Raw genomic sequence first — 25,326 nt, forward strand, 5'->3', positions numbered from 1 at the left:
TAGATTGGTGTTAGGACCAACTGTAATAGGATAGCTAAAATGCTTTATCTATTCACTACAAACAAAGACATGTGAAGAGCTCTTTTGGCAGATTATGTAGAAAAAAGATTTACTCCATGTTCACAACTCTGTAGCAGATTGGCAGGTTGTGGACACTGATATGGAGGCTCTATTATTTCTCAGATCGGAACAGATCGCTATCAGGTAGTCCAAGGCATAGAAAGGCAGCGCCGAAGGGAGTCCTAAATTTTTTATGTTTTACATGAAGTATGTGGCTTTGCTCTCTGACCAATTATTGTTTTTTCTTTCACTTTGCCTTTGTGTCTGCGTTTTCAGCAAATTTTTTACTAATAGATGACACTCACCATGCAATTTCTTCGTTTGTCATGCACTATTCAATGACCAAACTGTTTGTTTTTACATGCAATAGTCAAAACCCAGCTTGAGTTGCTCTCTTCAATTGGCAAATGTTTTGCATGAATGCGTCTGATAACAAATGAGAAAGTGTGCGAGAAGAACCCAAGAAGAGTTTAGACCAGGATGAAAATTCTTATATCCAGATCGATTGGCTGTTAGTGCTTTGTCTGGGACCCCAAGATTCTTTGAAATCTTCAAGGTTGCGGCCAAGGTTTCCCATGGTGAAAGTTCTTTGTATTTATTATCATTACTCATGGGAAGTATTAAATGCACCTAGTTTTTTCCCATCTATGAAATGAATTGTTAAATTATATTTTCTCATTTATTTTTCTCATATGTTGCATTATATTGTAAACCAAACCTAATTGCATTGTAATCGGAGCCGGTTTAAGCTAGGAGTTGTTTTTTCAATGAAACAAGGCCTTCATTTAACGAAAAAAACTCTAATAATAAATAAGGTATTTTTATTAATTATATTTTGTGAAATGAAAATTACCTCTACTTAAAAAAAAAAAACTCTATAAAATGAAAATTGTCCAAGGGTTCACTTGTTAGGTATATATAAAAAAATAAAAAATAAAATATTTTTTAAAATCTCATTTATAATTTTTCAGAAGATTTATATTAATTATAAATCATTTACATAAGATTTTGTTTGTCTAGAATTATACTGCAATATATCATTATTTTAATTTCTTAATTTTTTTTATCTTTTCTTTGTTTGTGAATATTAAGCTTTTCTCCTTTAATTTATTTTCTATTCGAAAGGAGTAGAAATTTCATATCATACTTTCTAAGAGTTTAAATTCATATATGCAAGTGGAAATTCCAAATGTTAACTACTAGGTTGTTTCTTGAGGATTGCTCAGCTTTTTAGTTGTTTGCTTAATTTAAGTAAAGAGATGTTTAATTTAGCTTAGTTTTAATAAATTTTATATATATATATGGCTAAAGAATAATAAATTATTTATTTTCTCATAAATAAAATGTTTAATTCTTATAGGAAACTATTGTCAAAACATACTTCAGAGTTGAGGCTGCTCTCAATTTAATTTATTTGTTTAAATAACCTTAATTTGTCTCTCTACGAAATGTCATCCTAAAATTACTTTAAAACTTTTATAGTTTCGTCATTATTTTACTTTTTCTTTATTATTTTAAAAATTACAGTTTATATTTTGAGTCAAAACAATTTTTAAATCTGTTGAACACATTATATCCATGCAAAGAAAAAGGTGGACAAAAAAGTTTAGATTATTTACATATTTATCATTATATTCTAATTAATAACTGAAAAACTCTTATATTAAATATTATAATTTTGCTATTAAATTTTTATATATATATATATAAAAAAAAACTAATCACCGCACCTGCATCCTTTTCTCGTCGTCAAAATCTGGTCACCAAATTCAACAAATCAAAATAGCAGCACATTAGACCTACACCAACGAATGAAGATGATTTTTGGTGTGGTCCCAGTAGATGAGATCCCGAGAGGAGTCTTGGATGGAGATGATATTAGTGCTCTGCTTGGTGGTGTTGATGGACATGATTAATGACTGGCGGACATTATTTCGTTTAGGTTTATCATCAAATACTTTATCTGCAATATGGGAATTCATAGGAACCCGTCACTGAAAGATAATTCCTTTCACATATCAACAGTAGATACCTAGGCTATGATTGTTAATAACTCTACTAAATCTTCTTTAGAATTTTGTTCGCAGGTTATTTTTAAAGTAGTTTTTATTTAAAAATATATTAAAATAATATTATTTATTTTTTAGAATTTATTTATTATATTAAAATAATTTAAAAATAAAAAAAGATAATTTTAAATAAAAAATAAAATTTCATTAAACATTGTTTGCAACTCCTTTTCGAGCAGCATTTAAAAGCTCATTTATTTTTATATTTCAAATCAATTTTTTATATATTTTTAAATTATTGTAATGGATTGATATTAAAAATAATTTTAAATAATAAAAATTTATTATTTTAATATATTTTTAAATAAAAAAATATTTTAGAAAACAATCAAAACTTTTAATCTGTCTTATCTGCTTCTTCTTTTTTTTCACCAAAGCCACATAAATACATAAATACCCCTTTATGCCACTGGACACATCTAGTTCTCCATTGAAGTATATGCCATTGGACACATCAAGCTCTCCATTGAAGTAAAGTTCATTGAAAGACTAAAACTGACCTCCAAGTCAATCAGAAACCTTCATGTCATAATCCATGACTCAGAAAGAAAAAATAATTTTAATCCATGGCACAGGTTTCAACTTTGTTTCTTTATGTCCTAATCAGAAAGAAAAAATTAAATTCAATCCACTAGACATGTTTCAACTTTGTTTCTGTCTTTATGAGTGTGCTTTTCTCAATGTATTAAAATAATTTTTAATATATTATTTTTATTTTTAATATTAATACATTAAAACTATTAAAAACCAAAGAAAACCAAACAGTCACGGGCGGACGCTTTAAAAAAGCAAGAAAACAATTGCCTTCAGAAGTCGAATGCTTATGGGCCTTGTATTGTTAATTGCTCAGGAGAGTTGAAGTTCATCAGAAACAATGTCTACCCGACCACAGTGTCAAAATTCCTGTCAAAAGTCCCAGATCTTCAAAATTAGTGAGTATGGAGGATTGATGTTTGTAGATATATGCCTTGCATTCTCAATAATAGATTTGGCATATTCAAATAAAAAACTAAATTGGTTTAGAGAAAGAAAAGAAGTCGTGGTTTTGGGATGGGAGAGGAAAATAATTTTGTGAAATATGATGAATTGACATGTAATATAGGTTATTGAAGTGATATTATCTATGAGAATAGTTTGGTTTTTTTTATTGAAATTTTAAAATTAAATTGATCTAAAATGTGACCTATAATTTCTAAAAAAATAAAAATAAAGTGAAAAAATAAATAAGCTAGGATAATTTTTCCTTTTTATTAATCTGGTTCTTCCATCCAAATCAAGAGTGTCGTCAACTAAATTCAATATAGGGATTTATAATCCAAGTCAAACATTAAATTTAATTATTTTTTAAATCAATCCCGAGAATTAAATACACAAAATCAAAATAACTAAACTTATTTATAAACTCCAACAAGCCTATTTATATCTACAAGATCCTATCACATATGATTAATTTTGATTGATGTAAAAGATTATTGTTCTGTTAAGCTAAAATGATAGACTAGAAGGAGCTTTGAGCCTTTGACCAATTAAAAAATTATTATTATTTAAGACAATATATGGGAGAGATCTAATCTATGTCCGGTTATTAAAAAAAAATGATGCAAATAATAGATTGAAAAAATTATTATACCTTTTATATGTTACCAGTAATTAAATAAAGATGTAAATAAAATAAATTTTGTTAATGGTTAAATCATAAATGACCCAACAGTAATGACGTGGGGATAGTTTTGGTCAAACTTGAGGGTTGAACGTAGAGGAAGGTACTCTACATTATACAAAATCATTAAGTAAAAGGCCACATTAATAATAAAATGATGAGGGACTGGGTTGAGAAAAATCAAAATAATAGAGGAAATCTACTTACTTACCAAGAATCTTATAAGTGTTTTTTTATTTAAAAATATATTAAAATAATTTATTTTTTTATTTTAAAAAAATTATTTTTTATTTTAAAAAAATATGTGGACGTTAGCCGTACTAGCTTGAATCCAGTAAATACTTTCTTTTTTTTTTATCTCGGCTTCAAGACGAGAGCCATGCTGCCATGGCATCTATCCGGCTCATTCACAGTTCAAAACTAAATTGTATTTCTTCAGTTTTGAATTTGGTGGTTCTGACGTGGCATAAAGCAAATTCTTGGATCTGGTCAAAGTCAACGGAGAAATCAAAGCTCGAATGGATTACGTGGCTGATAATTTTGATGACCACGTACAAGAAAGGGAAGAAAAGGGCATTCTTCATACAAAGAAGAGTGGTCAATTACATTAATTTCTTCATTGAACATCCATTCCATTCCATAACATAGTTAGAAAAGCATCACAATATAACCTTTGATGATTATAATATTCTTAGACTGGAGAGCAACTAAGACAACTAGCTAATGTACGTTATAGAAAATTGAAAAGAAAAGATTAATTAGAAATTAAAAATAAACTAATCTCCTCTTTTTTCCTTGTAATGATAATTTCCACGTTTATGACCCAGTTTGTGATGTTAACGTTGTTGAAGATCAAAATCAAAGCCAAAGTGCTCCAGCTTCCTTGAGGAGGGGCACGAGAGTTCCACTGATATGGGAAGCCATGACTCGTTCCATGGCACCAATTAACTTCCCTCCAATGAATACAACAGGCACAGAAGTTGAATTCCCGAGCAGCCTCATTAATGCCTTCTCAATCTCTTCCCCTCTTGGGTCATGGTCGAGCTCATAAACAGTTGGGTTCACACCCATCCCACAAAAGAGTCTCTTCACGGCATGACACATGCAACAGCTGCTGATACTAAATACCACAACAGCACTCTCCGATGCCAGCCTCGCAACCTTCTCCAATGGGTCTGATGCCATGCAGGTCCTCGTTGGCACTTGGTAACCCCATGACTCAGCCTGATGATATAGCATCTTAATTTCCTTGTAAATTACACGCTAACCCGGAACAGAAACAACAGAACTAAGAAACTGAAGGAGATGTAAGTGTGCGGGAGTGAAGTAATTGAATAGAATTGTTGGTGGTGGTGGTGAGGTTTATATAGGGGGGCCTATGGAGGGGTATGACTGTAATATGAAGGAGTTTGTCTTTTGTTGTCTCAGCAGACAACAAGTGCTTAGAACTTAGAAGATACTGTGGTTCTTGCTTGATGTGAAGATTTCGTTTTGATCAACTTGAGAATCGACTTGAAATTAACATTTATTGAGAAGAAAATCTCGTGGTTTTTTCCTTAAAAAGGATGGTTATATATCTGTACCAAGAGGACATCATGTGGGCACTCATAGAAGGGATTTTAGCTTTGGATGGAAGCAAAGGTGGCACTTGGCAGGTTTAGAAGGCGGCTATTGAATTCTTTGTCTACTGCAGAGGGTATAGAGTGAACAGGTTTTACCATTCCTTAATTTTCTCTTAAAGAAAAAATAAAAAAGATAAAAAAGGTGACATCTACGCAGGCATCGAGAGACAACTTAACAGGAAGGCTTTTAAAACATTAGACAAGCCAAAGCCTGAAGGAGAGTTGCATAGAGTAAACGGCTGTCTCTGTCCTTGTTGTCGGATCACGAGATTAAAAAAGGTTTGTTTCTGTGACGTCATGATTTCGTGCTTTTAAGCCAAACGCCAGGTCTTCATTTATTTGGATCGATAAAAAAACAAAAATATTAATATTGCATGCATAGCCACCATGATCATCCTTATCTGGCTTTGTGAATTGACTTACACTGGTCCGTTTCGACAAGTTCGAGGGCATGCGGTTCTTGGAAACAAAAACCAGAACGTGCTATAGCTTTTGCCTTTCGGTCCCTTGAAATCTTTGTCTAGAAATGACGCTGATATATATGGACATGTTTCTGTATTGTTGATTTGTTTTGTTTCTCCCACTTAGCGTTGCCTTGGTGACCTAATTTTTTTGATGTGGTGGGAACTGTATATTGTCTTTTACAGGGGGATCTGGAGTTCTATGGATATATAAACGCCCACAGCTTGGTATAGACCTTGCGCACATAATCCATTGTGTGTTGTATTATGTCTATATATTAAGCTTGAATTGGCATCAAATACTTCCTTTAACTTTTATTTGCTCGTCGACATCATCTTCTTTTTGGAAAGTGCTGTTACTGCATATCTTGCAATCGATCTCGTTCAATTTTGTCGCGAGCAAATCACCAAAAAATAGCAGGAAATGAAATGCCATTAGGGAGATCCTTAACGTGTGAAACCACGCTTTTGACGTAATTGTTGAAAAATAATATTAGAGATGCCATTATGCAAAGTCACTGCAAGAGGTGGAAAATTAAGCACGCTCGACGTGCTCATAAATATCATCTATATAATTGACCCCCTCTGGACCCTCACAAAAGCAAAAGAATAGTAAGAAGAAGAAATATACTCCCTTATTTATTTATTTTCTACAATGTTATTAACTTTGAAATTAGCTAATCAATACTGTTAACAATATTGATCAACGTCGCCCAAAAAAAAATCAATTTAATTTAGTTTTGGAGCCTTAATTCTAGTGATAAGCGGGTTTGATCTGACATTATCATCCAGTATTGAAATACTAGAAATGAGGTCATGGAGTAAAATTTTCAGGTAAATGTGCTAGTTTAAGTATAGATAATATCTATTTAAAAATCTAATCCGATAGATTTTAGCCTCACTATAAAAAGCAAAGAGATGCCTCTACCGTTAATATATATATATATATATATATATACTTAAAATATTATAAAAAAATATTAAGATATTAGCCTAAAATTTTAAGACTTCATTATCTATCATGGTTGTAAAAAATTACTACAAAGCAGTATTAATATTCAACATTCGTTTTTCTTTTTCCTAAAAAATTTACAAAATCCTTGACAAAAATCAAACCTTTTTATTAGAACACACAATTAATATTCACCAATCTAGAAAAAAAATGCAATCAGAACCTGAAAGTTGATCCTATACATAAAATATGTAAAACATCATACCTATAAAAGTTCTTTCCACTTTACAGTACACCTCAACTCCAGCCTCTTGGATGAGAAATTTTTATGCATCTCTAAATTCGTACATTGGGCTCACTACATGGATAAAAAGTTGCAAGAGCATGTAAGCAACTGTCATGGAGGGAAAGAGATTCAAAGGGTTAGGGTTAGGGAAGGGAAGGGAGCCATTACACTCCTGTCCACTGCTAGTTTTATTCCTCTGCTGGTATGTTCTCCTAAAGCAGAGACAAAAAATGACAAAACTACAGGTGCTCTCCATAGACGAAGTCTATGAAACCAAACAAAAGAAAGAAAAAAAGGGAAGGCGTGGCCTGCATCACAGGCTTATTCAGTCGGCGCTGCTGCTGGGTACGGTTGTGCTGACTACCGGCGAAAGATCAGGATTCTTGACGTTCTGAAATCTAGCTGGCTAATCACCTTTTTAGCTTATTACATGCAGTCATGTACTGCTATTTATTCTCTGGTTTTTCTTAGCTCACGGTATTTAAGCATGCAACACAACATCCTTTTTTATATATATAAAATACTGTTTATTTTTGTATTGTAATAATATTTTTAACAATTTTTATTTTTTTATTTTAAATTAATTTTTTATTATTATTTTTAAAACATTTTAATATATTATAACAAAAATAACTTTATAAAAATAAAAAATATTATTTTAATATATTTTTAAATAAAAAATATTTTAAAAAATAATTATAGGAGAAGTTTACTACGACATGGACATGCCATGCGTGATTAACCCCGTTAAATATCTACTGTTAAAGGACTGCTCCTCCAGGAGATTGTTATGTTCAGTGTGATAACTTGTCCATTATTTCTATTTCAGTGTATCAATTTTTTATTTTTTTTCTATTTAAAGTGTGTTAACTCTCAGTTGTTTTCTAAAATAATAAAATCTTATCGATTTCATCAAATCTGATAGTTAAATTGACACGTTAGTGTGCTTAGTGTCCGCCTCATTTGTATGGACATTTTACTCTATTGCTAATCGAGTGTGTATGTTTTTTCTACGAGTGTATGTAGTTGCTTTTCTGGTTGAAGTATCTGCATTCTTAAGAAGTTTATCAATTTTTCCTTTTGATTTTGAAATCTAAAAACTATCTACTTTTGCAATTTTATATAGGCCTTATCTGATCAAGTTAACTGAAATCTAAGATCAAAACAATGGAATAAATTCACTATTAATTCAAATTAAAATAATAATAACAAAAGACGTAAAAATATAAATATGTATTGACTATAAGTGACTACGTAAGGAAAAAAATAAAAAAAATAAATGAGTAACAATTGAACACACATATAAGAGATCAAATATCTTGTTGAGAAATTGGAATATATATGTATATAATTCTTTGTATAATTGATTTGTGTTTAGAATTATTAATTTTATAAAGAGAATTATTATTTTTTATCTTTTAAAGTTAGTGCTAGAGGTTTTTTTATTTTGTGAGAAAGTGGAGGAAATTGAGTAGTTGGGTTTTTTTATTAGATAAGAATTAATCAACATGCTTAGTGGTCAATTAAGTAGTCTTTTATTCTTATTTTATTTTTAGACACTTTGATCAATGTTTATTGTTTTAATTTTAATTTTAATTTTATTTAACTTATAAGTCAACTTGGAATACATAATTACATAAATTAGACATTTCGTTACTTTTAAAAATGATAATAACTCAATTGATAGATTTTTGAAAATAAAGACACTCAACTAAAAGAAATGAAGGTACAAGTAAAATATAAATATAAAAACTTATAAACAAAGTGAAATGTGTGTATCTAATGAAGTGTCAATCTAACGATTGATTAGAGAAGATTTCTAAATTTACACTCTTAAATTAAAATAAAAAATAAAAAAATATCACACGTCAAATATACAATAAAACTGTGTAGCAGTAATTACATTTGTTCTCGGAAGAACAAAAAGGAAAGGAAAAGAAAGAAGAAGCAGAAAGAAGCAGTCATCACAATTGATGATGCAGTTGGAAGAACTCAGATTATTGTTCAATTATTTAATCCGTGTTTCCATCAAAAAATTTCAACGATAACATTGCCTGAGCTGTTTTAGCTCCTTTGGTACATGGTTTATTTTCTTCTTGTTTATTTAATAAATACATTTTTCTTACTAATTGTATCAAAGTAAAATAAATCATAAATCTCCATTTGTTTTCAATACGATTATATTAAAACATATGTATTTATGCTTTATTAGTTAGGCATTGAAAAGTTATGGTATTAGAAGAGAAGAAGTTAATTAATGGTTGTTTAACAAAAGAAAATTAAGTGAAAATTAATCTCTCTGTTATTTATATTTTAAGATGTATATTGCATGTTTTTATCAGGTAAAAACCAATAAAAAGAAACAATGAAAATGTATGATCAAATATGAGGTCAAAGCCCCTGGAGTTATTAAGAATTTACAATAGTATATGAACTACATTTAAATCTTTATTTACATCCTTATTATCTTTCAATTAAGTACATGAAAAACAAATGATTCATGGAAAAGGTTTCATTAGGGATGATGGTGATATCAACGTTAATTATAGGTAATTTTGGGCTATTTTTTGTTTTTTTTATCACATTTAAAAAAATATTGGTAAAATATAAAATATAAAAAAATTGATGAAATAATATAATTTATACATATCATGATTAAAACATATAATTTTTATAATTTATTGCCATTTAAAATAATAACATTTTAAAAAAAATATTAAATATAGTAATAATAACTTGGTGACAGTGGAGGGGTAATATATAATAGAGATAATAATAATAAATTAATAACAACAATAATTTTTATATTTTTTTAAAAAAAATTATTAGTGTCAATGCCACAGAAAGTGTGGTGGCAAAAGAATAATAATGGTAATAAGTTGCACTAATAACATTTTAAAAAAAATTATCATCGTTATTAACGATGACAACGCTAGAGTAAATAATAAAGATAGAAAAGAAAGTTTAATACAATAAACAAGAATAATGTATCATTCATTATAAAAAAGAAGATTTTACTGGAATTCTTTATTTTTATTCTAACCTCTTCCATGAAAATAAATTTATCTTGAGATTTCTGTTCTCATTTCCAATGCACGTTCATATTTCCACTCTTACAAGTAAGTATCCAGTTATTTTAAATTATTATAGAAAATGCCACGTGGATGATGAATACGTGGGCATTTGATTAGTATCTGATTGACCGTTCATTTGTTAGATCGAACCACATGTAAGTTAATTAGGGACCAGGTGATTATATTAGTCAATGATTAACCCTTTTTTTCAGATTGATTAGGTAATGTGGTGACAGAACTGAAATCCGAATTCCAGTCCCTTATGGTTTTGCTAGGGTATTAATAAATAATTACACGTTCACTCGTTAGGACAAGACCCATGGAGGCATGTAGTAGAATACTTCATTATAGAATTGCAGGATGCAGCAAAATTTCCTGTAACATCACTCTGGGATATTGTTCATACACAATTAACAGCAAAAATAGAACACATGAATGAAATCTACTCTAGCTTATGTCCTCCTCCTTGCCATGGATGTAGGATTTCCATCAAACAATTCATCAATCAAGTTCTCAATATCTTCAGGTTGGTACTTTATATACTTATCCATTTGTCTACCGTGAGCCAAATACTGTTGGAATCTCCCTACAAATGAACGGTAAGCTGGAGTCACCACTGCCGATACCGAAACCCGAAGCTCAGACTGAAGCTGCTCATCACTCACCACCCATGTGCTCTGCGTCCTGTGTATCTCATCAAACATGGTGGTGAACGTCTTGAACCTCTCTTTCAACACAGCCTTTGAGACTTTCCCGTTAAACTGCAAACCATCCTGGTTTAGACACTGCAACAATTTGGTCCACGTCTCTCTTGTATAAGCCTTGTGGTACTGCCTCGGATCGGATGATCGCTTTCGACACCAAGTATCACCCATCATATCATGAATTTCATCAGAACCTTTTATCTTTTGCAAGATGTATCTCCCATTATTCATCAGGAATATATAACTCAATGCAGGATCTCTGTAGAGCTTTGATTTCATGTCAAGATTCTCATCCAGCAAATCCATAACCGAATTCAAGTGTGCTGAAAACGGTGAGCTCTTTGGAGTGCCATAGTCGTTGGCTCCACTCTTAATATCCGATTCAGTGCCTTTTGACTCTCCGGATCCTTCCTGACATTGTCTCTCTTTATCGAATTCTCCAAATCACAGATAATGCTCACGGCAAATTCTCCAAGCCGGCCTTTAACAGCCCAGATTTGTGATTTTAGTTCTTCAGAGCATTCACTTGAACTAGTATCATAATCGAAAACAGGAATTAAATCGCGCAGTGCCTCATACATGTCTAAAATTTTGAACAGTTTCTCAGCCGAACGTTTTGTTAATGCGATTGCGTGTGCAAAATTGAGAAACCTTGCAGCAAAGGTTAATGCAATTTGGCTGAATAATCTCTGAGATATTGATGGATACTCAGAAAATACGGAGCTGCAAAGCTTCCGCTCGCCTGAGAATAGAACTGAGGAACAATGCTTGATTACACTGATCCACGTAGCAATTGCTCCTTCCAATGATTGCCATTGCATTTTTTGTACGTTTTCAGTGCTGATATTTTCATAACCGAGCTTGTCCAATTCGCTAGAGAATGCATTTCTCCTCACCTAGCTGTAAACCATGCAACACTCACTCTCATAGCCTGATGAGATCATAGCGGTGGCGATTCTGTTCATTTTCGAGATTGCATCTGGTGCATACGATGGGAATTCCTCATCTTCTCTTGATTTGGATTCTGGTACAACGCAGTAATCAGATTCCGGATGGGAACCGAACGACGATTGTTTTGATGGCTTTGGAGATTTGAGATCTGCATCGTTTCCCTGATTACAACTTTCAAGAATTAACCGGAACTCACCGTCTAACATGGACATGGCTAGACGCTGGACGGTGCTGGCTCGGTTGAAGCAAGAGGCTGTTGTGGAATTGGAAGGGAATTCGCCAAGAACATTTATCAATTTTGAAATACAATTCAAAGACTCAATGAATGATGAGTCATCCTCTTGATTTTGGCCAAACTTTGCGTTGGAATCATATTTAGCTATCATATTTTGGATCATTTCCAACAACGATTTCACAGAGTTCGGAACATCCGGCAGGTTGTTAGATGTATCATGCGTCGAGGATAACGATTCGAGAAATCGACCAACGTCTTCCAGGACTTGAGGCAGGCTTAATTCTGGAGCGGAAGAGGGCTCTTCAAGGACCGCCTCTGATTCAGGACCTGTATTGTCATCCATTTTGGCCATTTAGGTGGGTGTCATCCCCCCGCCCCCCTTTGTTTTTTGTTTTATTTATTTAACAGAGAAGATGCAGAGAAAGGGAATAGAAATGAAGAATCGTGGCACAAGCATAACTAATTAAGAATCATTGTGAATTGCTGTTTCTGTTTCTGTTTTTTCGTTTCATGTCTTAATTAAATTTGCTTGGATGTGAAATTGGAAGTGGATGGTGAAGGGATCTCGGTGGAAAACGGGGCAAAGAGAATTGAGGTGTGCAAAGATATTTAGTTTTTTGAGGTTTTGACCGTTAAATTTAAGGCTCGGCATTAACTGGTGATCACCCATTTGTGAAGGTCGTGCTCTCCACTTTTTCTCCAAATCTTCATGTTCTGTCGACATGTTGCCACAAAAATGTGCTTAGGATCATCCGAATCAGAACCCATACATATTAAACTCGGAACTGGGTTCGGATAAAAAATAAATTTAAAATTTTAATATTTTATATAAAAAAGTTAAGATATAATTAATATGAATGTAAATTATATGTATTATAGATAATAAAATTTAAAATATTATTTTAAAATATTTGTTTATTTTATATTGAAAAGATATTATTTTTATCTTTTAAATTGAGGTATTTAAATTAAAAAAATTTATTTTATATTAAAAAATATTTTTTTATGAACATAAATTATATATACTGATAGATTTTTAATTTTATATTAAAAAATAATTTTTTTAATATTTATATAATAAATTTTAATATAGACCAGTAACCAACAAATAAAAACTAACAGACTTGCGTATATAAAATTAGGCCAAATAGAAGAAAAAAAAAATCTTTGAGTACCTCCCGCACGCCAACGACTGCCTTTTATCTTCGGTAATAATTTTGTTTTTCCTCTTGAAATAAAACCACTCTATTTTAAATGCCTTGTTTCGGGGAACACCCACCCAAAAACAATATGTGAGGCTAGGTGCGAGGTGTTTTTACATTAATTTCTTGGCGTGGTATAACGTTTAAATAAGTATTTTAAAATTGATTTTTTTGTAATTAAAAAAGATATTGGGCCTTTGTTGGATTGCAACGGGTTACTAAGCTCCCTGGTCTTTATAGGCTAATTACAACTCTAACTTTTATTTTTTTTCATACATAACTAAGATCCCCAATCAAATTATCAAGTCTAATTAGATTTAATAACTATATCAAAAAGTTAATTAAAAAAAACGAGCATTAACCAAGGGCGTGTTAAGATCATGAAAAAGAAATAGAATAGTGCAAGAATATGTTTATATATTTTATTATTATTATCATTATTATTATTATTATTATTATTATTATTATCGTTATTATTTAAACTCGTTTGGTTTTTTTCCTGGTTATGAAGGTGCATGATTTTATTGATGTCCAGCTAGTCTAGTTATGGTTCTGGTTTAACTTTGAACTAACTATCGACGATATAACAATATATTTTACCTCTAAACAACAAGGGTTGTGATAAAATAAGGTTTGGACTATAAATTTGATCTATTATATTTTTAAACTATTATTTATTCGGCAAATTAAATCTTGTTAAATTTGACCATTAAAACTAATGATCAAACTTTAACCATTAATCTAAATGCTATAGATAACATTATTTTAAAACAATTTAATTTTTTTATAAACAAAATAAAAAATGACACATCATTCGGCATTACATTTTTATAATTCAAACAAATTAAAAAGAAGGGGCGTTTTGAATTGATAGTCTTCCTCGTTGTTTGAAATGCTACTGAAAACCTCTTTACCCCAAGAGCCCAACAGAGTTATTTTACGAGTCAAATTGCTGGCATGGGTTGGAAGTTATATAAGGCTTCTGGTGTTTCAAAGCCCAGAGTGTCTGTCTGTCTGGCTGAAGGACTTTAAAAATCATTCACTCTCATGATAGACTAACACCTCATTCGTCATTCCCTGTCCTCTATGCTCCGAGACGCTTACCATTTAAAAATAAATTAATTAATTAATAGGGCACGGTTTTTTTTAGACCAGAATATATTGCATTGTGGATTAGAAAAAATGATGACAAGGGAAAAAATTTGTTATCTAAGATAATATAACTTTTTTTTATAAATTTATTAGTTAATATTATTAATAAGGGATGGTCTATTTTCTGAGACACTTACTGTTAAAAAAAATAAAAAGATTAATAGGGCTCGATTCTTCACTTTAAACTAAAATATATTGCATTGTGAATTAGAAAAAATAATGATATAAAAAAAAATTAGTTATCAAAGATAATGTAATCTATTCTTGTGAATTTATTAGTTAATATCATATCGATAAAGTATTATTTATTTATTGAAATACTTATTATTTTTAAAAAACTTCAATATAACTCCATTTTTTACTTTAGACCAAAATATATTACATTGTGGATTAAAAAAAATAATAAGAATTTTGCTTTTTTAAGGAGGGAAAAAACTAACTATAAAAGATAATATAGTCTTTTCTTAAGGATTCATTAGTTAATATTATATCAATAAGGGGTAAATCAATCTTGAAAACTTTTTTAAATACAGTGAAATAAATAAATTATCTCGAACAATTCATGAGTGTTTAACAGTTAAAATATAGCTTCTGGAGTGGCATTGAAATCATCTCTACGACCTCTCCATTTCTAGATTTGCGTGTGGCCAATGAACCTCTAATTTAGAGTTGATGACCTTTTTTTTCCTTTTATTTTCTCTCTCTTCCTTGATTTTTGAGCCTGACTCTATAAGTTTTAAAGCAGCTATTTAATTTTTTTTATATAGTTTAATCTATGTTTATTTGATTATTATTAGTTTTATTTGAAATTATTTATAAAATTAGATTATTTTTTTTTAATTTCATCCTCCTTTTTTTTTCATCTGATAGATTTAATCCTTGTTATTTTTTTTCTTATGATGATTTTTAATTTTTAATTTTTTTATAATTTCATCCTTCTTCAATTTTTTTATTATCATATTCGATCACCATTCTTTCTATTGCTATTTTTTTTTTACTTTGATAAATTTTTAAAATTAATAATTTTTTCTAATTTTATCATTTAACATTAAATTGGTTAAGAATTATTCTTGATTGAGCTTAGAGCTAGCATTTTATAGATTGCAAGTTTGAGAGTTAATTCAGGTTTAAAAGATTCACTTGAATTTACTCTGTTTATTTTTTTTCTTTTTTTAAGCTCATATTTTTTTTTTAGTTTCATTATTCAACACTTATTTAATTGAAGATTAAGCACTGTTATTTTTTTATTTGTCTTCTATGTGATTTTTCAGTGATTTTTAAAATGACTTTAGTTATCTTGGATCTGTTTATTTGTTAAATTTAGAACATTTTTAAAAGAAATGTTATTTTAATTAAATTAAATTAATTAATTAATTGATTAAATATAAGTTTGGGATACTCATTTTATGATATTTTATTTGGTTTGTTTTATGAGTCATTACTATGACAGCACATAAAATCTCTTTTGATATCGTCATATAACTTTTCATGAAGACATTAAAATTATTTTTGTGAACTTCTTTTGATAATAGAGCAATATCATGATAGAACGACAGTGTCATAATAGAATAACAATGGATCTATAAGGAGTTTTTTTTTTTTTCTTCTCTTGAGTATGATAATATCAACTCATTTTTTATAATTAATTTTTATCATTTCTTTTCTTTATTTAATGTTGAAATTTTTTTTAGTCATTATTAAAACAACAAAGTTCAATGAATTCAGTCAAGTTAATAATTCTACCCAAAGAATTTTTTTTTTTTCAAACCAACGTTGCTTAAATGTTGTTTTTACTTTTTATATTAGAAAAAAAATTACATGTACAATAGCATAACATGGGTCACCTAATTAGCAACATTTTGCGAGGATGAAAAGCGGATTCGTGGCACAAATTGTGTGCCCAAGTTGGGATGATAATTAACCAAGTCAACGGGAGTGAAGCCAAGGGGTGAGAGAACCATTCTAGATCAGTACCTTGATTTTTTTATATGCACGTAATTTTATACTATACTTGGGCTAAATTGATTTTTACAAAAAAAAAAACCGGCATAATTAATTAAAAATATTAAAGGAATAGCACAATTTAAAAAATTAACAAATAACACATTTACATTGGGTTGTTTTTAATTAAAATTGTTTCGACCCTGTTATTCCTCCAATATTTTTAACAAACTACGCTGAAAACCAAGGATAGCCAGCTAAATTTGAGCAAGACTTTATCACGAGAATTAATTGTAGCAACGCCGTTTTTGAATTGGGAGGAAACATTATGACTCTCGTCTGTTTGCCCCAAAAAGTGGGAGAACAGTTATCCAAGTGTTCAATGTTGTCTTAAAGAGCCCATTTGCAGACATTTATTACCTCCCTGCTCTTGCAATATACGTTCACCGATCATCAATTAGTCACCGTGCCAGTGGAAACAACATGGGCCTAATTTATTTATTTTTTAAAAAGCGTGGACCTAATTTGTTCAGGAAGTTGATAATTTTTTTTTTTTACATTGAAAATTTATTGATTCCCTCTATAATAATAAAAAAAAATGAATTCCGAGGCTTTATAATTTATTTTAAATAGTTAAATTACTTTGGTGACTTTAAAAACAAAACCAACACAACTTTTTCACAAATTATATTTTTTTATATTAGTTTTGTTGCCGCCTTTGAAAAACCTCTTTAGTCATTCCATGATAAAACAACTAATGCACCAAACATGCCTCTAGTTTGGCACAAATAACTATTTTTTCTCTCTTCTCGTTAAATTAAGTGTCAATCCTCGTAAAAAATTAGATGAGCCCGTGCAATTTATTTATCATACACATTTAACTTATCCTTTTGGTTATTATTATTTTTAATTTTTAATAATTTATTAAATTATAAATATTTTTTAATTTCATCCCTGATAATTTTTTTAGTCTTTTAAGTTTGGTCATCATTATTTTTATTATTATTTATTTTATTTTAAATTATTTTTTAGGATTTCTTTTAAATATTTTCATTCTTCTTGAGTTTGTTATATCAAATTTGATCATTATTTCTTTTATTGTTATTGGATTGAGTTTAGGAGAATTATCTAAGTTTGCTTGATTTTTTCTTTTTTTTTTAACCTTATATTTTTTTATTTTCTATCATTTGTTTTAGAGTTTTGTTTTGTTAATTTTTATATTATGCCTTCCATGTGATTAGTCTCGGGTTCATGACTAAAGTTGCTGATTTTAAAGCTTTGCATGAGATTATTTTTTTTATTATTTTTTTTAAATTAATTTATTTCAATTTCATTCCTCAACATTTTATTTATTAAAAATTAATTTTTATATTTTTTATATTTTCTTTTCTTTTTTATTAAGTTATCTCAACCATATGTTTATAGTAGTACGGTTAAAAGATTAATTCAAGTTGATTCATTTTTTTTATTACTTTTTTAAATATATTTTTTCATTCTTTAATATTATGTTATTTAATAATTAAACTTCATATTTTTATTTAGTTTACTTTCAAACATCGTTATCTCAATATCATGATCAAGTATTTTAAATATTTTATATTTATATTTTTTTTTATTTTCATCCTATAATATTTTATTTGTCAGAAATTAAGACTTAACTTTTTTTATTTTACTTTATATTAAATTATTATATTTTTATTTGATTTATAAAAAATGATTTTCAATTATTTTTTTTACGGGACCATCCTATGTCCATAATTATAGAGTTCGTGATTTTTTTATACTCTGAATACATTAACGACAGAATCTTTTTATGTTTTTTATTAATATTATTTACATCAAAGAAAAAATATCACCCCTCGATACGGGACAGGTATCCAGTGTCCACTATTTTTGCTGATTTGTACGTCGTGCCGCAATGGACGGTGAATTGGTGATGCTTTGGCCAATATTTTTTTCTTTTCCCTCTGCTGAGGGGTTAATTTTAACCCATTTAAATTAAATCCATCACGTCAATCAGGGCAACCACATATTATTAGTTTCAAAACTAAAAAGATATCATAAATGCTGTTTTTTTCCCCTTTCACGCAGAGGTTTTAAATCTAGTAATTAAAAAAAAAATGGGAAAACAACTCCTCAACCATCGTATTATCGTGCAACTTCCCATGTCCATCCACTAAAAAAAAATTAATTATTTACTATTAGATGGGGGACATGGTGGGAGGAGGCACGGTCAACGGGCACTTTTCTACACGTCAACAAACAACTCTTGGTTTCCTGCAGATAAATAACAACATAAGAAATCAAGTGGTTTTAGTCTTTAGTAGAGATAATGCTGCGTTTGAAATCAAAGTGTGGAATCATGAAAGAACGTCGATATCAGTCAGCCAGTCGGTATCTTCGAGCTGCCTTTATTTCTTGCGTGTGTTCTAATTTGGGGGAATGAATTTCAAGTATTTTTATTTCTGGGTGGGGATTACTTGACGTGCCTCGGTCGAATGAGGAGGAGTGGAGTGTAGGGTTGCCTATGTCACGCAACAGGCCGATAATATCAGCAATGTGATCCTTCGGCCACTGCTTCTTCGACTCTTCCCTTCTTTTTTTTTCCTGGTGCTGAGCTGGGAAATCTGTGATCTCAGGGCACCCTTAGCAAAAGCCATGTGTTCTACGCTTGACTTTAAGTTCACTGGATCTTTCATAACCACCATCGCTTTGGTTTTCGCTAGCTGGCTTCACCGTGTCGAAGAGATCTGCACCGCTCGGGAGGTTTCATAAAATCCTTTTACTTATCCCATTTGGTCTTTTGTAAATTAATTATGATGGATAAAGGATAGAATATGATATCAAAAAATTTGATAATGACATTGTTTGAATAAATTTAATTTTGTACATATAAAAATAATTACAAAAAAAAATAATAATAAAACAAGCATTAACGACATGTCATTGTTGTTCTTCGAGTAATATGAAGAGAGAGGGACAACATCAATTTGAACAAACTTTTCTTTTAAAGCTGATCAAATTATTAAAAGAGCAATATTGAATTGCATTTTTTTTTGAAAAAATTCATTTTAAAACAACATTATCTATAGCTTTTAGATTAATGATTAAAGTTTCACCACTAGTTTGATGATGGTAGATTTTAATTTGTTTGGCTAAATAAATGTGGTAGCAGCTATAAAAAGAGAATAATGGCTGAGAATAGCTTTATTTAGAAAAATACAATTGTGGAAGATAAGCATATTCTACAATGACGATAGAAATGGTATGTGTTAAACTTACGGAAATTAAAATTATAACAAGTTTAAGGTGCTGTTTTCAAAAAAATAATCAAGATAAATATTATTTATTATTTTATAATCAATAAAAAAGTAAATCAAAGAATTAAACAATCAATGAAAATAAAAGATTATTTCAACAATTCAATTAAATGAGATGATCAAATATTTTTTATAAATTTTTTTATATATGTTACTGTATAACTATATAAACTCTATATAAATAGAAAGTAAATCATAAAATTATCAAATAATTTATTTGTCTTCTGCATCTCTCTTCTATTCTAAATTTATCATGAGATATGCTTGCAAAACAATAAAACTAAACCGCGGAAAAAGGGGTGCAAACGCCCGTGTTCCCCTAATTCACCTTCTCCCCGGGATACAGTCAATCAATATTTTATTATTGGAGGCTGGGCACTCCAATTTGAACCGTGGAAAACAATGTCCACCGCGTCCGTCCAGCAGGATTACAGCCTCGAAATCCAGGGGGCAGAAGCCCACAGCCATCATTCCAAGACTGAAAACTCCGATTCGGAATGACCATTTGACCGTCATTCTTTAAGCAAAGACAAAAATTTGGATTTCAGCAATGTAGACTTTCCCATGTCCTACTGATCTCCTGATCTCCTACATCCATCCATGGAGCATCCTCGCTCCAATTTTGGGTCTGCCTTTGAAGATTGTCGGTGGGAATGTGGGATGGTAATAACGAAACAAATGCCTGCTCGAAAAATTAAAAGAAAAAACAAAATCTATACAATGACATGTATCCACCAGTCCAAGTTAAATTCGAAAGGGCAACAAAAATTTTGGCATTTTTCGAATGCCCACTTGGTGAATTTTCACTATGTTTTCTCAGAGGTTGAATTTTTCATGAATAGGCATCTAATCATGTAAAATAAAATAATTTTTTATTTTTTTAAATGTATTTCTAATATAACGGTATCAAAACATCGTAAAAATAATTTAAAATAAAAAAGTAATTTAATTTTTTTAAAAATACTTAAAAAAAAAAACAAAAGGACTCCCGTGATAATTTATTTTTTAAAGAGTTGGCACAGTGAACTTGGAGAAATCTGCGACGCCAATGTGAATCATGATTGAGAAGGAGAAGTTTCCCAAGAATAATACTTTCTTGACGAGGACTGGATTCCCCGATTTGAACCGTGGAAACCAATGTCTAACGCGTACGTTCCAGCGGGGTTGCACACTCGTAAAGCAGCCGTCTCTTTTTAAAAAAAATATATTTTGTAAAATCAATCTTTAATCTAATGCAAAATATTCATCAACCTCGCATGTATACACGAGAGCACGCAAAAAGAAAAAAAAAACTTTAACATGTAAAACCACGGTAATATAACTTGGAATGATGTAATTAAAAAAAAAGTAATGAATTTGTGACAGTTTTAATAAAAAAAATTACAATATTTTGTGAGAGTTTTAATAGTCCAACATGGTAAATTTGCGTTCTGTTTTTACTGCTATGTAATTATATTATTATGTCTTGCTGTCTTGGTTTGAATTCTACTTTATAATTAATGCTTATCGATTTGTTTTGACAGTGAGGAGCCTGGAAAAATGTAATGAATTCAAGGAAGAAACTTGGAAAAAACAGAGAGTAATTTTAAGAAACAGTCCTTCGAGGGGCATTCCAGGTATTAAAAATAATTTAACACGTGATTAATGATTTTTTTTTTGATGGAGTGTAGTGAAAAATCTAGATAAAGGAAAAATAGTACAACATTCTTGTCTTATTTCTTAATACTTTAGAATTCAATATAAAATTTTATATAAATACTTTAAGATTCAATTCAGTAGAAGATTTTACATAGACACTCCAAGATTCATAAAAATATCAAATTATCCCGTTAAAACCTTACCAAGAAAAACTCAATGGAAAAAAACCTATTCAAAGGAGAAAAAAAATACAATTCGAATCCACTTCACCTCAAAAATACATGTTATTATAGATAATTTTTTTGAAAGTCAAGGCTGATAAAGACTTTATAAATAAATCTACTAAATTATTACCTGATCTAATTTGTTTGATATCGATTTTTCCCTTCTGTTAAAGCTTGTGTGTATAAAAAATCTTTTGTGAGATATACTTTATTTTGTCTTCTTTAATATAGCCTCTTCTAAATTGAATGATTTAGATATCATTATCTTTAAACAATATTATAGGATTATCTTTAATGATTGACAATTTATATTTTTCCTTTATGTGATAGATAATTTACCCTAACTATATACATTCTCAACTTATTTTATGGATTGCAATAAATTTTTAATGATTTAATGAAATAGCCACCAATATTTGTTTAACAAATCTCTAAGAAATCACACTACCTCTATATGTAAATATATAACTTGTTTATGATTTCTCTTTGTGGGAATCAGGGGGATAATTTATATTTACACATCCAATCAATTGTGAATTTGATCAACTATTAAATAACTCTATTTTTATTATTTTACAAAGATAGCAAAGTATATGTTTAACCTAATTTTAGTATATTTTTTGTGGGAGTGAAACTATATCTTACAAATAAATTAACTGCAAAAATTATGTTTGATCTTCTATAATTTGCAAGATGCATGAGTGCTGTAATAGCACTAAGATATAGTACTTTTGGACTAAGAATTTTTCCATCCTCTTCTAGTAGTTGAAAAAGGTCGTTCTCTTGCATTGAATGATTGAATAATTATAGGTGCACTCAAATAATAAGCACTGTTCATGTAAAAGTGTTTCAAGACCTTTTGTATATACAATAATTGATGGATAAATTTTTCATTTAAAAGATGTTCAATTTATATATCAAGATAAAATTTTATATTTCTGAGATTTTTCATTTCAAATTCATCTTTCAAATAAGTTAGAGATTTTATGAGCTCTTTAAGAGCATTAATAAGATTTAAATCATTAACATAAACTGCAATAATAACAATTTCAAATATGGTTCTCTTAATAAAAATACATAGGCAAATCTTATTATTCTCAAACTCTTTTTTTAGGAGATATTTATTAAGATTATTATACCACGTTCAACCAGATTGTTTTAATTCATGTAAAGATTTTTGTAGTTTAATTGAATAAACACTTCTGAATTTATCATAAAAGGCTTCAGGCATTTTGAATATTTTAGAGATTTTCATATGAATGTCTTTATTTAATGATCCATATAGATATGTTGTAACTATATCCATTAAACATATATCTAGAGTTTCTAAAACTACTAAACCAATAAAAAATCTGAAAGTAATTGCTTCTATAATTGAAGAATAAGTTTTCTCATAATCAATGGCAAGTCCTTGAGAGAAATCTCGTATAACAAGTTGTGCCTTGTATCGAACAATTTTATTATTCTCATCTTATTTTTTAATAAAAACTCACTTATATCTAACATGCATAGCATCTTTAAATGTATAAACTATATGTCCAAATACTTTACATCTTGTAAGTGAGTTTAGCTTTGTTTGGATTACTTCGTTTGATATTGCCCAATCATTTCTATGTTAATAATCTTTGATAGTTTATGATTCAATTTTATCATCACTTATGGTGAAGTCAAAAGCAACTTTAAATGCAATTAAATCATTTATGATAATTTTAAATGAGACAACTTTAAATGCAAAATGAGATAACTTCAGGTTATTCTAAGTAATTTCTTGTTGTGCTTTAGGCAATAATTTTTTTTTTTTAATGATAGAAAAATATTCTCATCAAAATGATAATCTTAAAAACATCACTAGTTAAAGGTTCACGAAATCTAATAATAGATGAAAAATCAAAACCAACATGAATTTTTATTTTACGTTATGGACTCATTTTATTCCTTTATAAAGGACATTATAGTCACATATACCGCACAACCAAAAGTTCATAAATAAAATATATTTGGTGGTATACCAAAAATAAGCTGCAAAAGAAAATATTTACGGTGAGCATATAGTATGTAATATAACATATCTCCAAATAGATGTATGCAATGTTGATTTTATAAGTAATGGTCTAATAATTAATTAAAAGTATTTTATAAATGATCATGCTAGACCGTTTTGAGCATGTAAATGAGCAATAAGATGCTCAACATTAATTTGAATAGAAGTGCAAAAAATATCAAATGCTTGAGAAGTAAACTCACTAGCATTATTCAATTGAATTTTTTTTGTTTGGATAATAAGAAAATAACATCTATAGTTTGATAATTCATGTTATTAATCTAACAAATGCAACATTTTAAGTAGAAAGTAAATAAACATTTGATCATTTATTTGGTGTATCAATTAATACTCTAAAATATCTTAAAGGTCTGTATGGTGGATAAATAGATTCATATATATATATATGGTGATTCTATAATAACCTTTGATGAAGAGGTGGATGTTAAAATGACAATAACATGAAGTTTTTTTTAAAAAAAAATCATTTCTAATTCTTTTATAACTCTTTAAATTAGTTCAAAACTTTATACAAATTGAGGTTGATCAAAGCCCATCCAGGGAGAAAATAAAAGGAAGAAAAAAAGAGAGAGAAAGATTGCCAATTGACTTAACTCATTGTGCTCATGTTCATTACTTGGATTATAATTTTTTTGGGTTAACCCTAATCAATATAATATATCATTGTCTTTTCATTTCACACACTATTTTTTTATGATTTAATCCTTAAATAGTCTGCTATTCTACATTTAAGCTTGATAATGTGAGGGTGAGAGAGTTGTTAAAATGACAACAACATAAAGTTATTTTAGAGACAAATTTCTAGCTGAATAGGGTGACCATTTCACCTATTAACCTGCTATGATGAACAAGCCACACAAGCTTCTTTTTTTTTTCCTTGTACTTATTAACACAAGATGGTTGATTAATGTTATACAAAACATAAGTCAAGCTTTTAATTCACATTTTATATTTTTCGTCATGTGCATAAAAAATTAATGATGCTTAAAATTTTTTTTATATAATAATTGGACTTCTAACCTGACTCATAGCAAAGTAGAAGCATTTCCCCCCAAGTCTAGTTATACCAAAAACTAAAAAAAATTGAAAGTCAATTTAACTATATATGAACAATTAAAAATAATAATATATTTCTTTCATCACTTTAAATCAAATTTGTGTCTTAGCTCAAGTAGTTAACTTACAAAGCAATTTTAAGGTTGCAATTTGTCTTTTAACAAAAGGAGACACTCTATTATCTTTATAATTTGTATTTTTTTCTTTTTAATAAAAATAAGGGGTGGACAATCTTTAACTCAAAAAATAAAATTATTGATCCAATGGTCATGGTCTCTAGATGCATGCATGTCTGACTTGTTACTAGCAAGCTAGTTAATGGGCTTAGCCCTTTTGTATTTTTTTTTTATTTTTTTCTTTATAAAATAATTATCAGATTCATTTACTCTTTAGTTTTATCATGGTTTTTAAATATTATTATATTTTTTTAATTAATATTAATTTTTTTCAATTATTATGTATGTAGTATGAAAATAATAATACTAATAAGAAATTATTCATGAAAATTAGATTCAAATTCTTTTTTATTCTTAAATTTTTTAAATAGATTTTAAACTTGATTTTATTATATTTAAGATTTGTTTTAACTTTTATCACAAATAACATATCAACATACTATTTTAATATTTTTTATAAGCTTGCTTTTTTTTAAAAAAA

At 29.1% G+C, this 25,326-nt stretch overlaps 1 protein-coding gene and 1 pseudogene across 1 annotated transcript; both read right to left on the bottom strand.

Moving 5' to 3' along the window:
* Positions 1 to 4,576: 4,576 nt before the first annotated feature.
* Positions 4,577 to 5,316, bottom strand: LOC105123054 (glutaredoxin-C1-like). The gene has a single exon (XM_011022517.1). It carries the CDS (start codon positions 5,026 to 5,028, stop codon positions 4,648 to 4,650), a length of 381 nt encoding a protein of 126 aa, XP_011020819.1. The 5' UTR covers positions 5,029 to 5,316; the 3' UTR covers positions 4,577 to 4,647.
* Positions 5,317 to 10,636: 5,320 nt separating this feature from the next.
* Positions 10,637 to 12,786, bottom strand: LOC105123055 (exocyst complex component EXO70B1-like; annotated as a pseudogene).
* Positions 12,787 to 25,326: the final 12,540 nt, after the last annotated feature.

The sequence above is a fragment of the Populus euphratica genome, unplaced genomic scaffold, assembly GCF_000495115.2.
Source record: "Populus euphratica unplaced genomic scaffold, PopEup_1.0 scaffold8.1, whole genome shotgun sequence".
NCBI lineage: Eukaryota > Viridiplantae > Streptophyta > Magnoliopsida > Malpighiales > Salicaceae > Populus > Populus euphratica.

Excerpts from the sequence above, each read along its gene's own strand:
- LOC105123054 (XM_011022517.1), bottom strand. The coding sequence starts at position 5,028 with ATGCTATATCATCAGGCTGAGTCATGGGGTTACCAAGTGCCAACGAGG.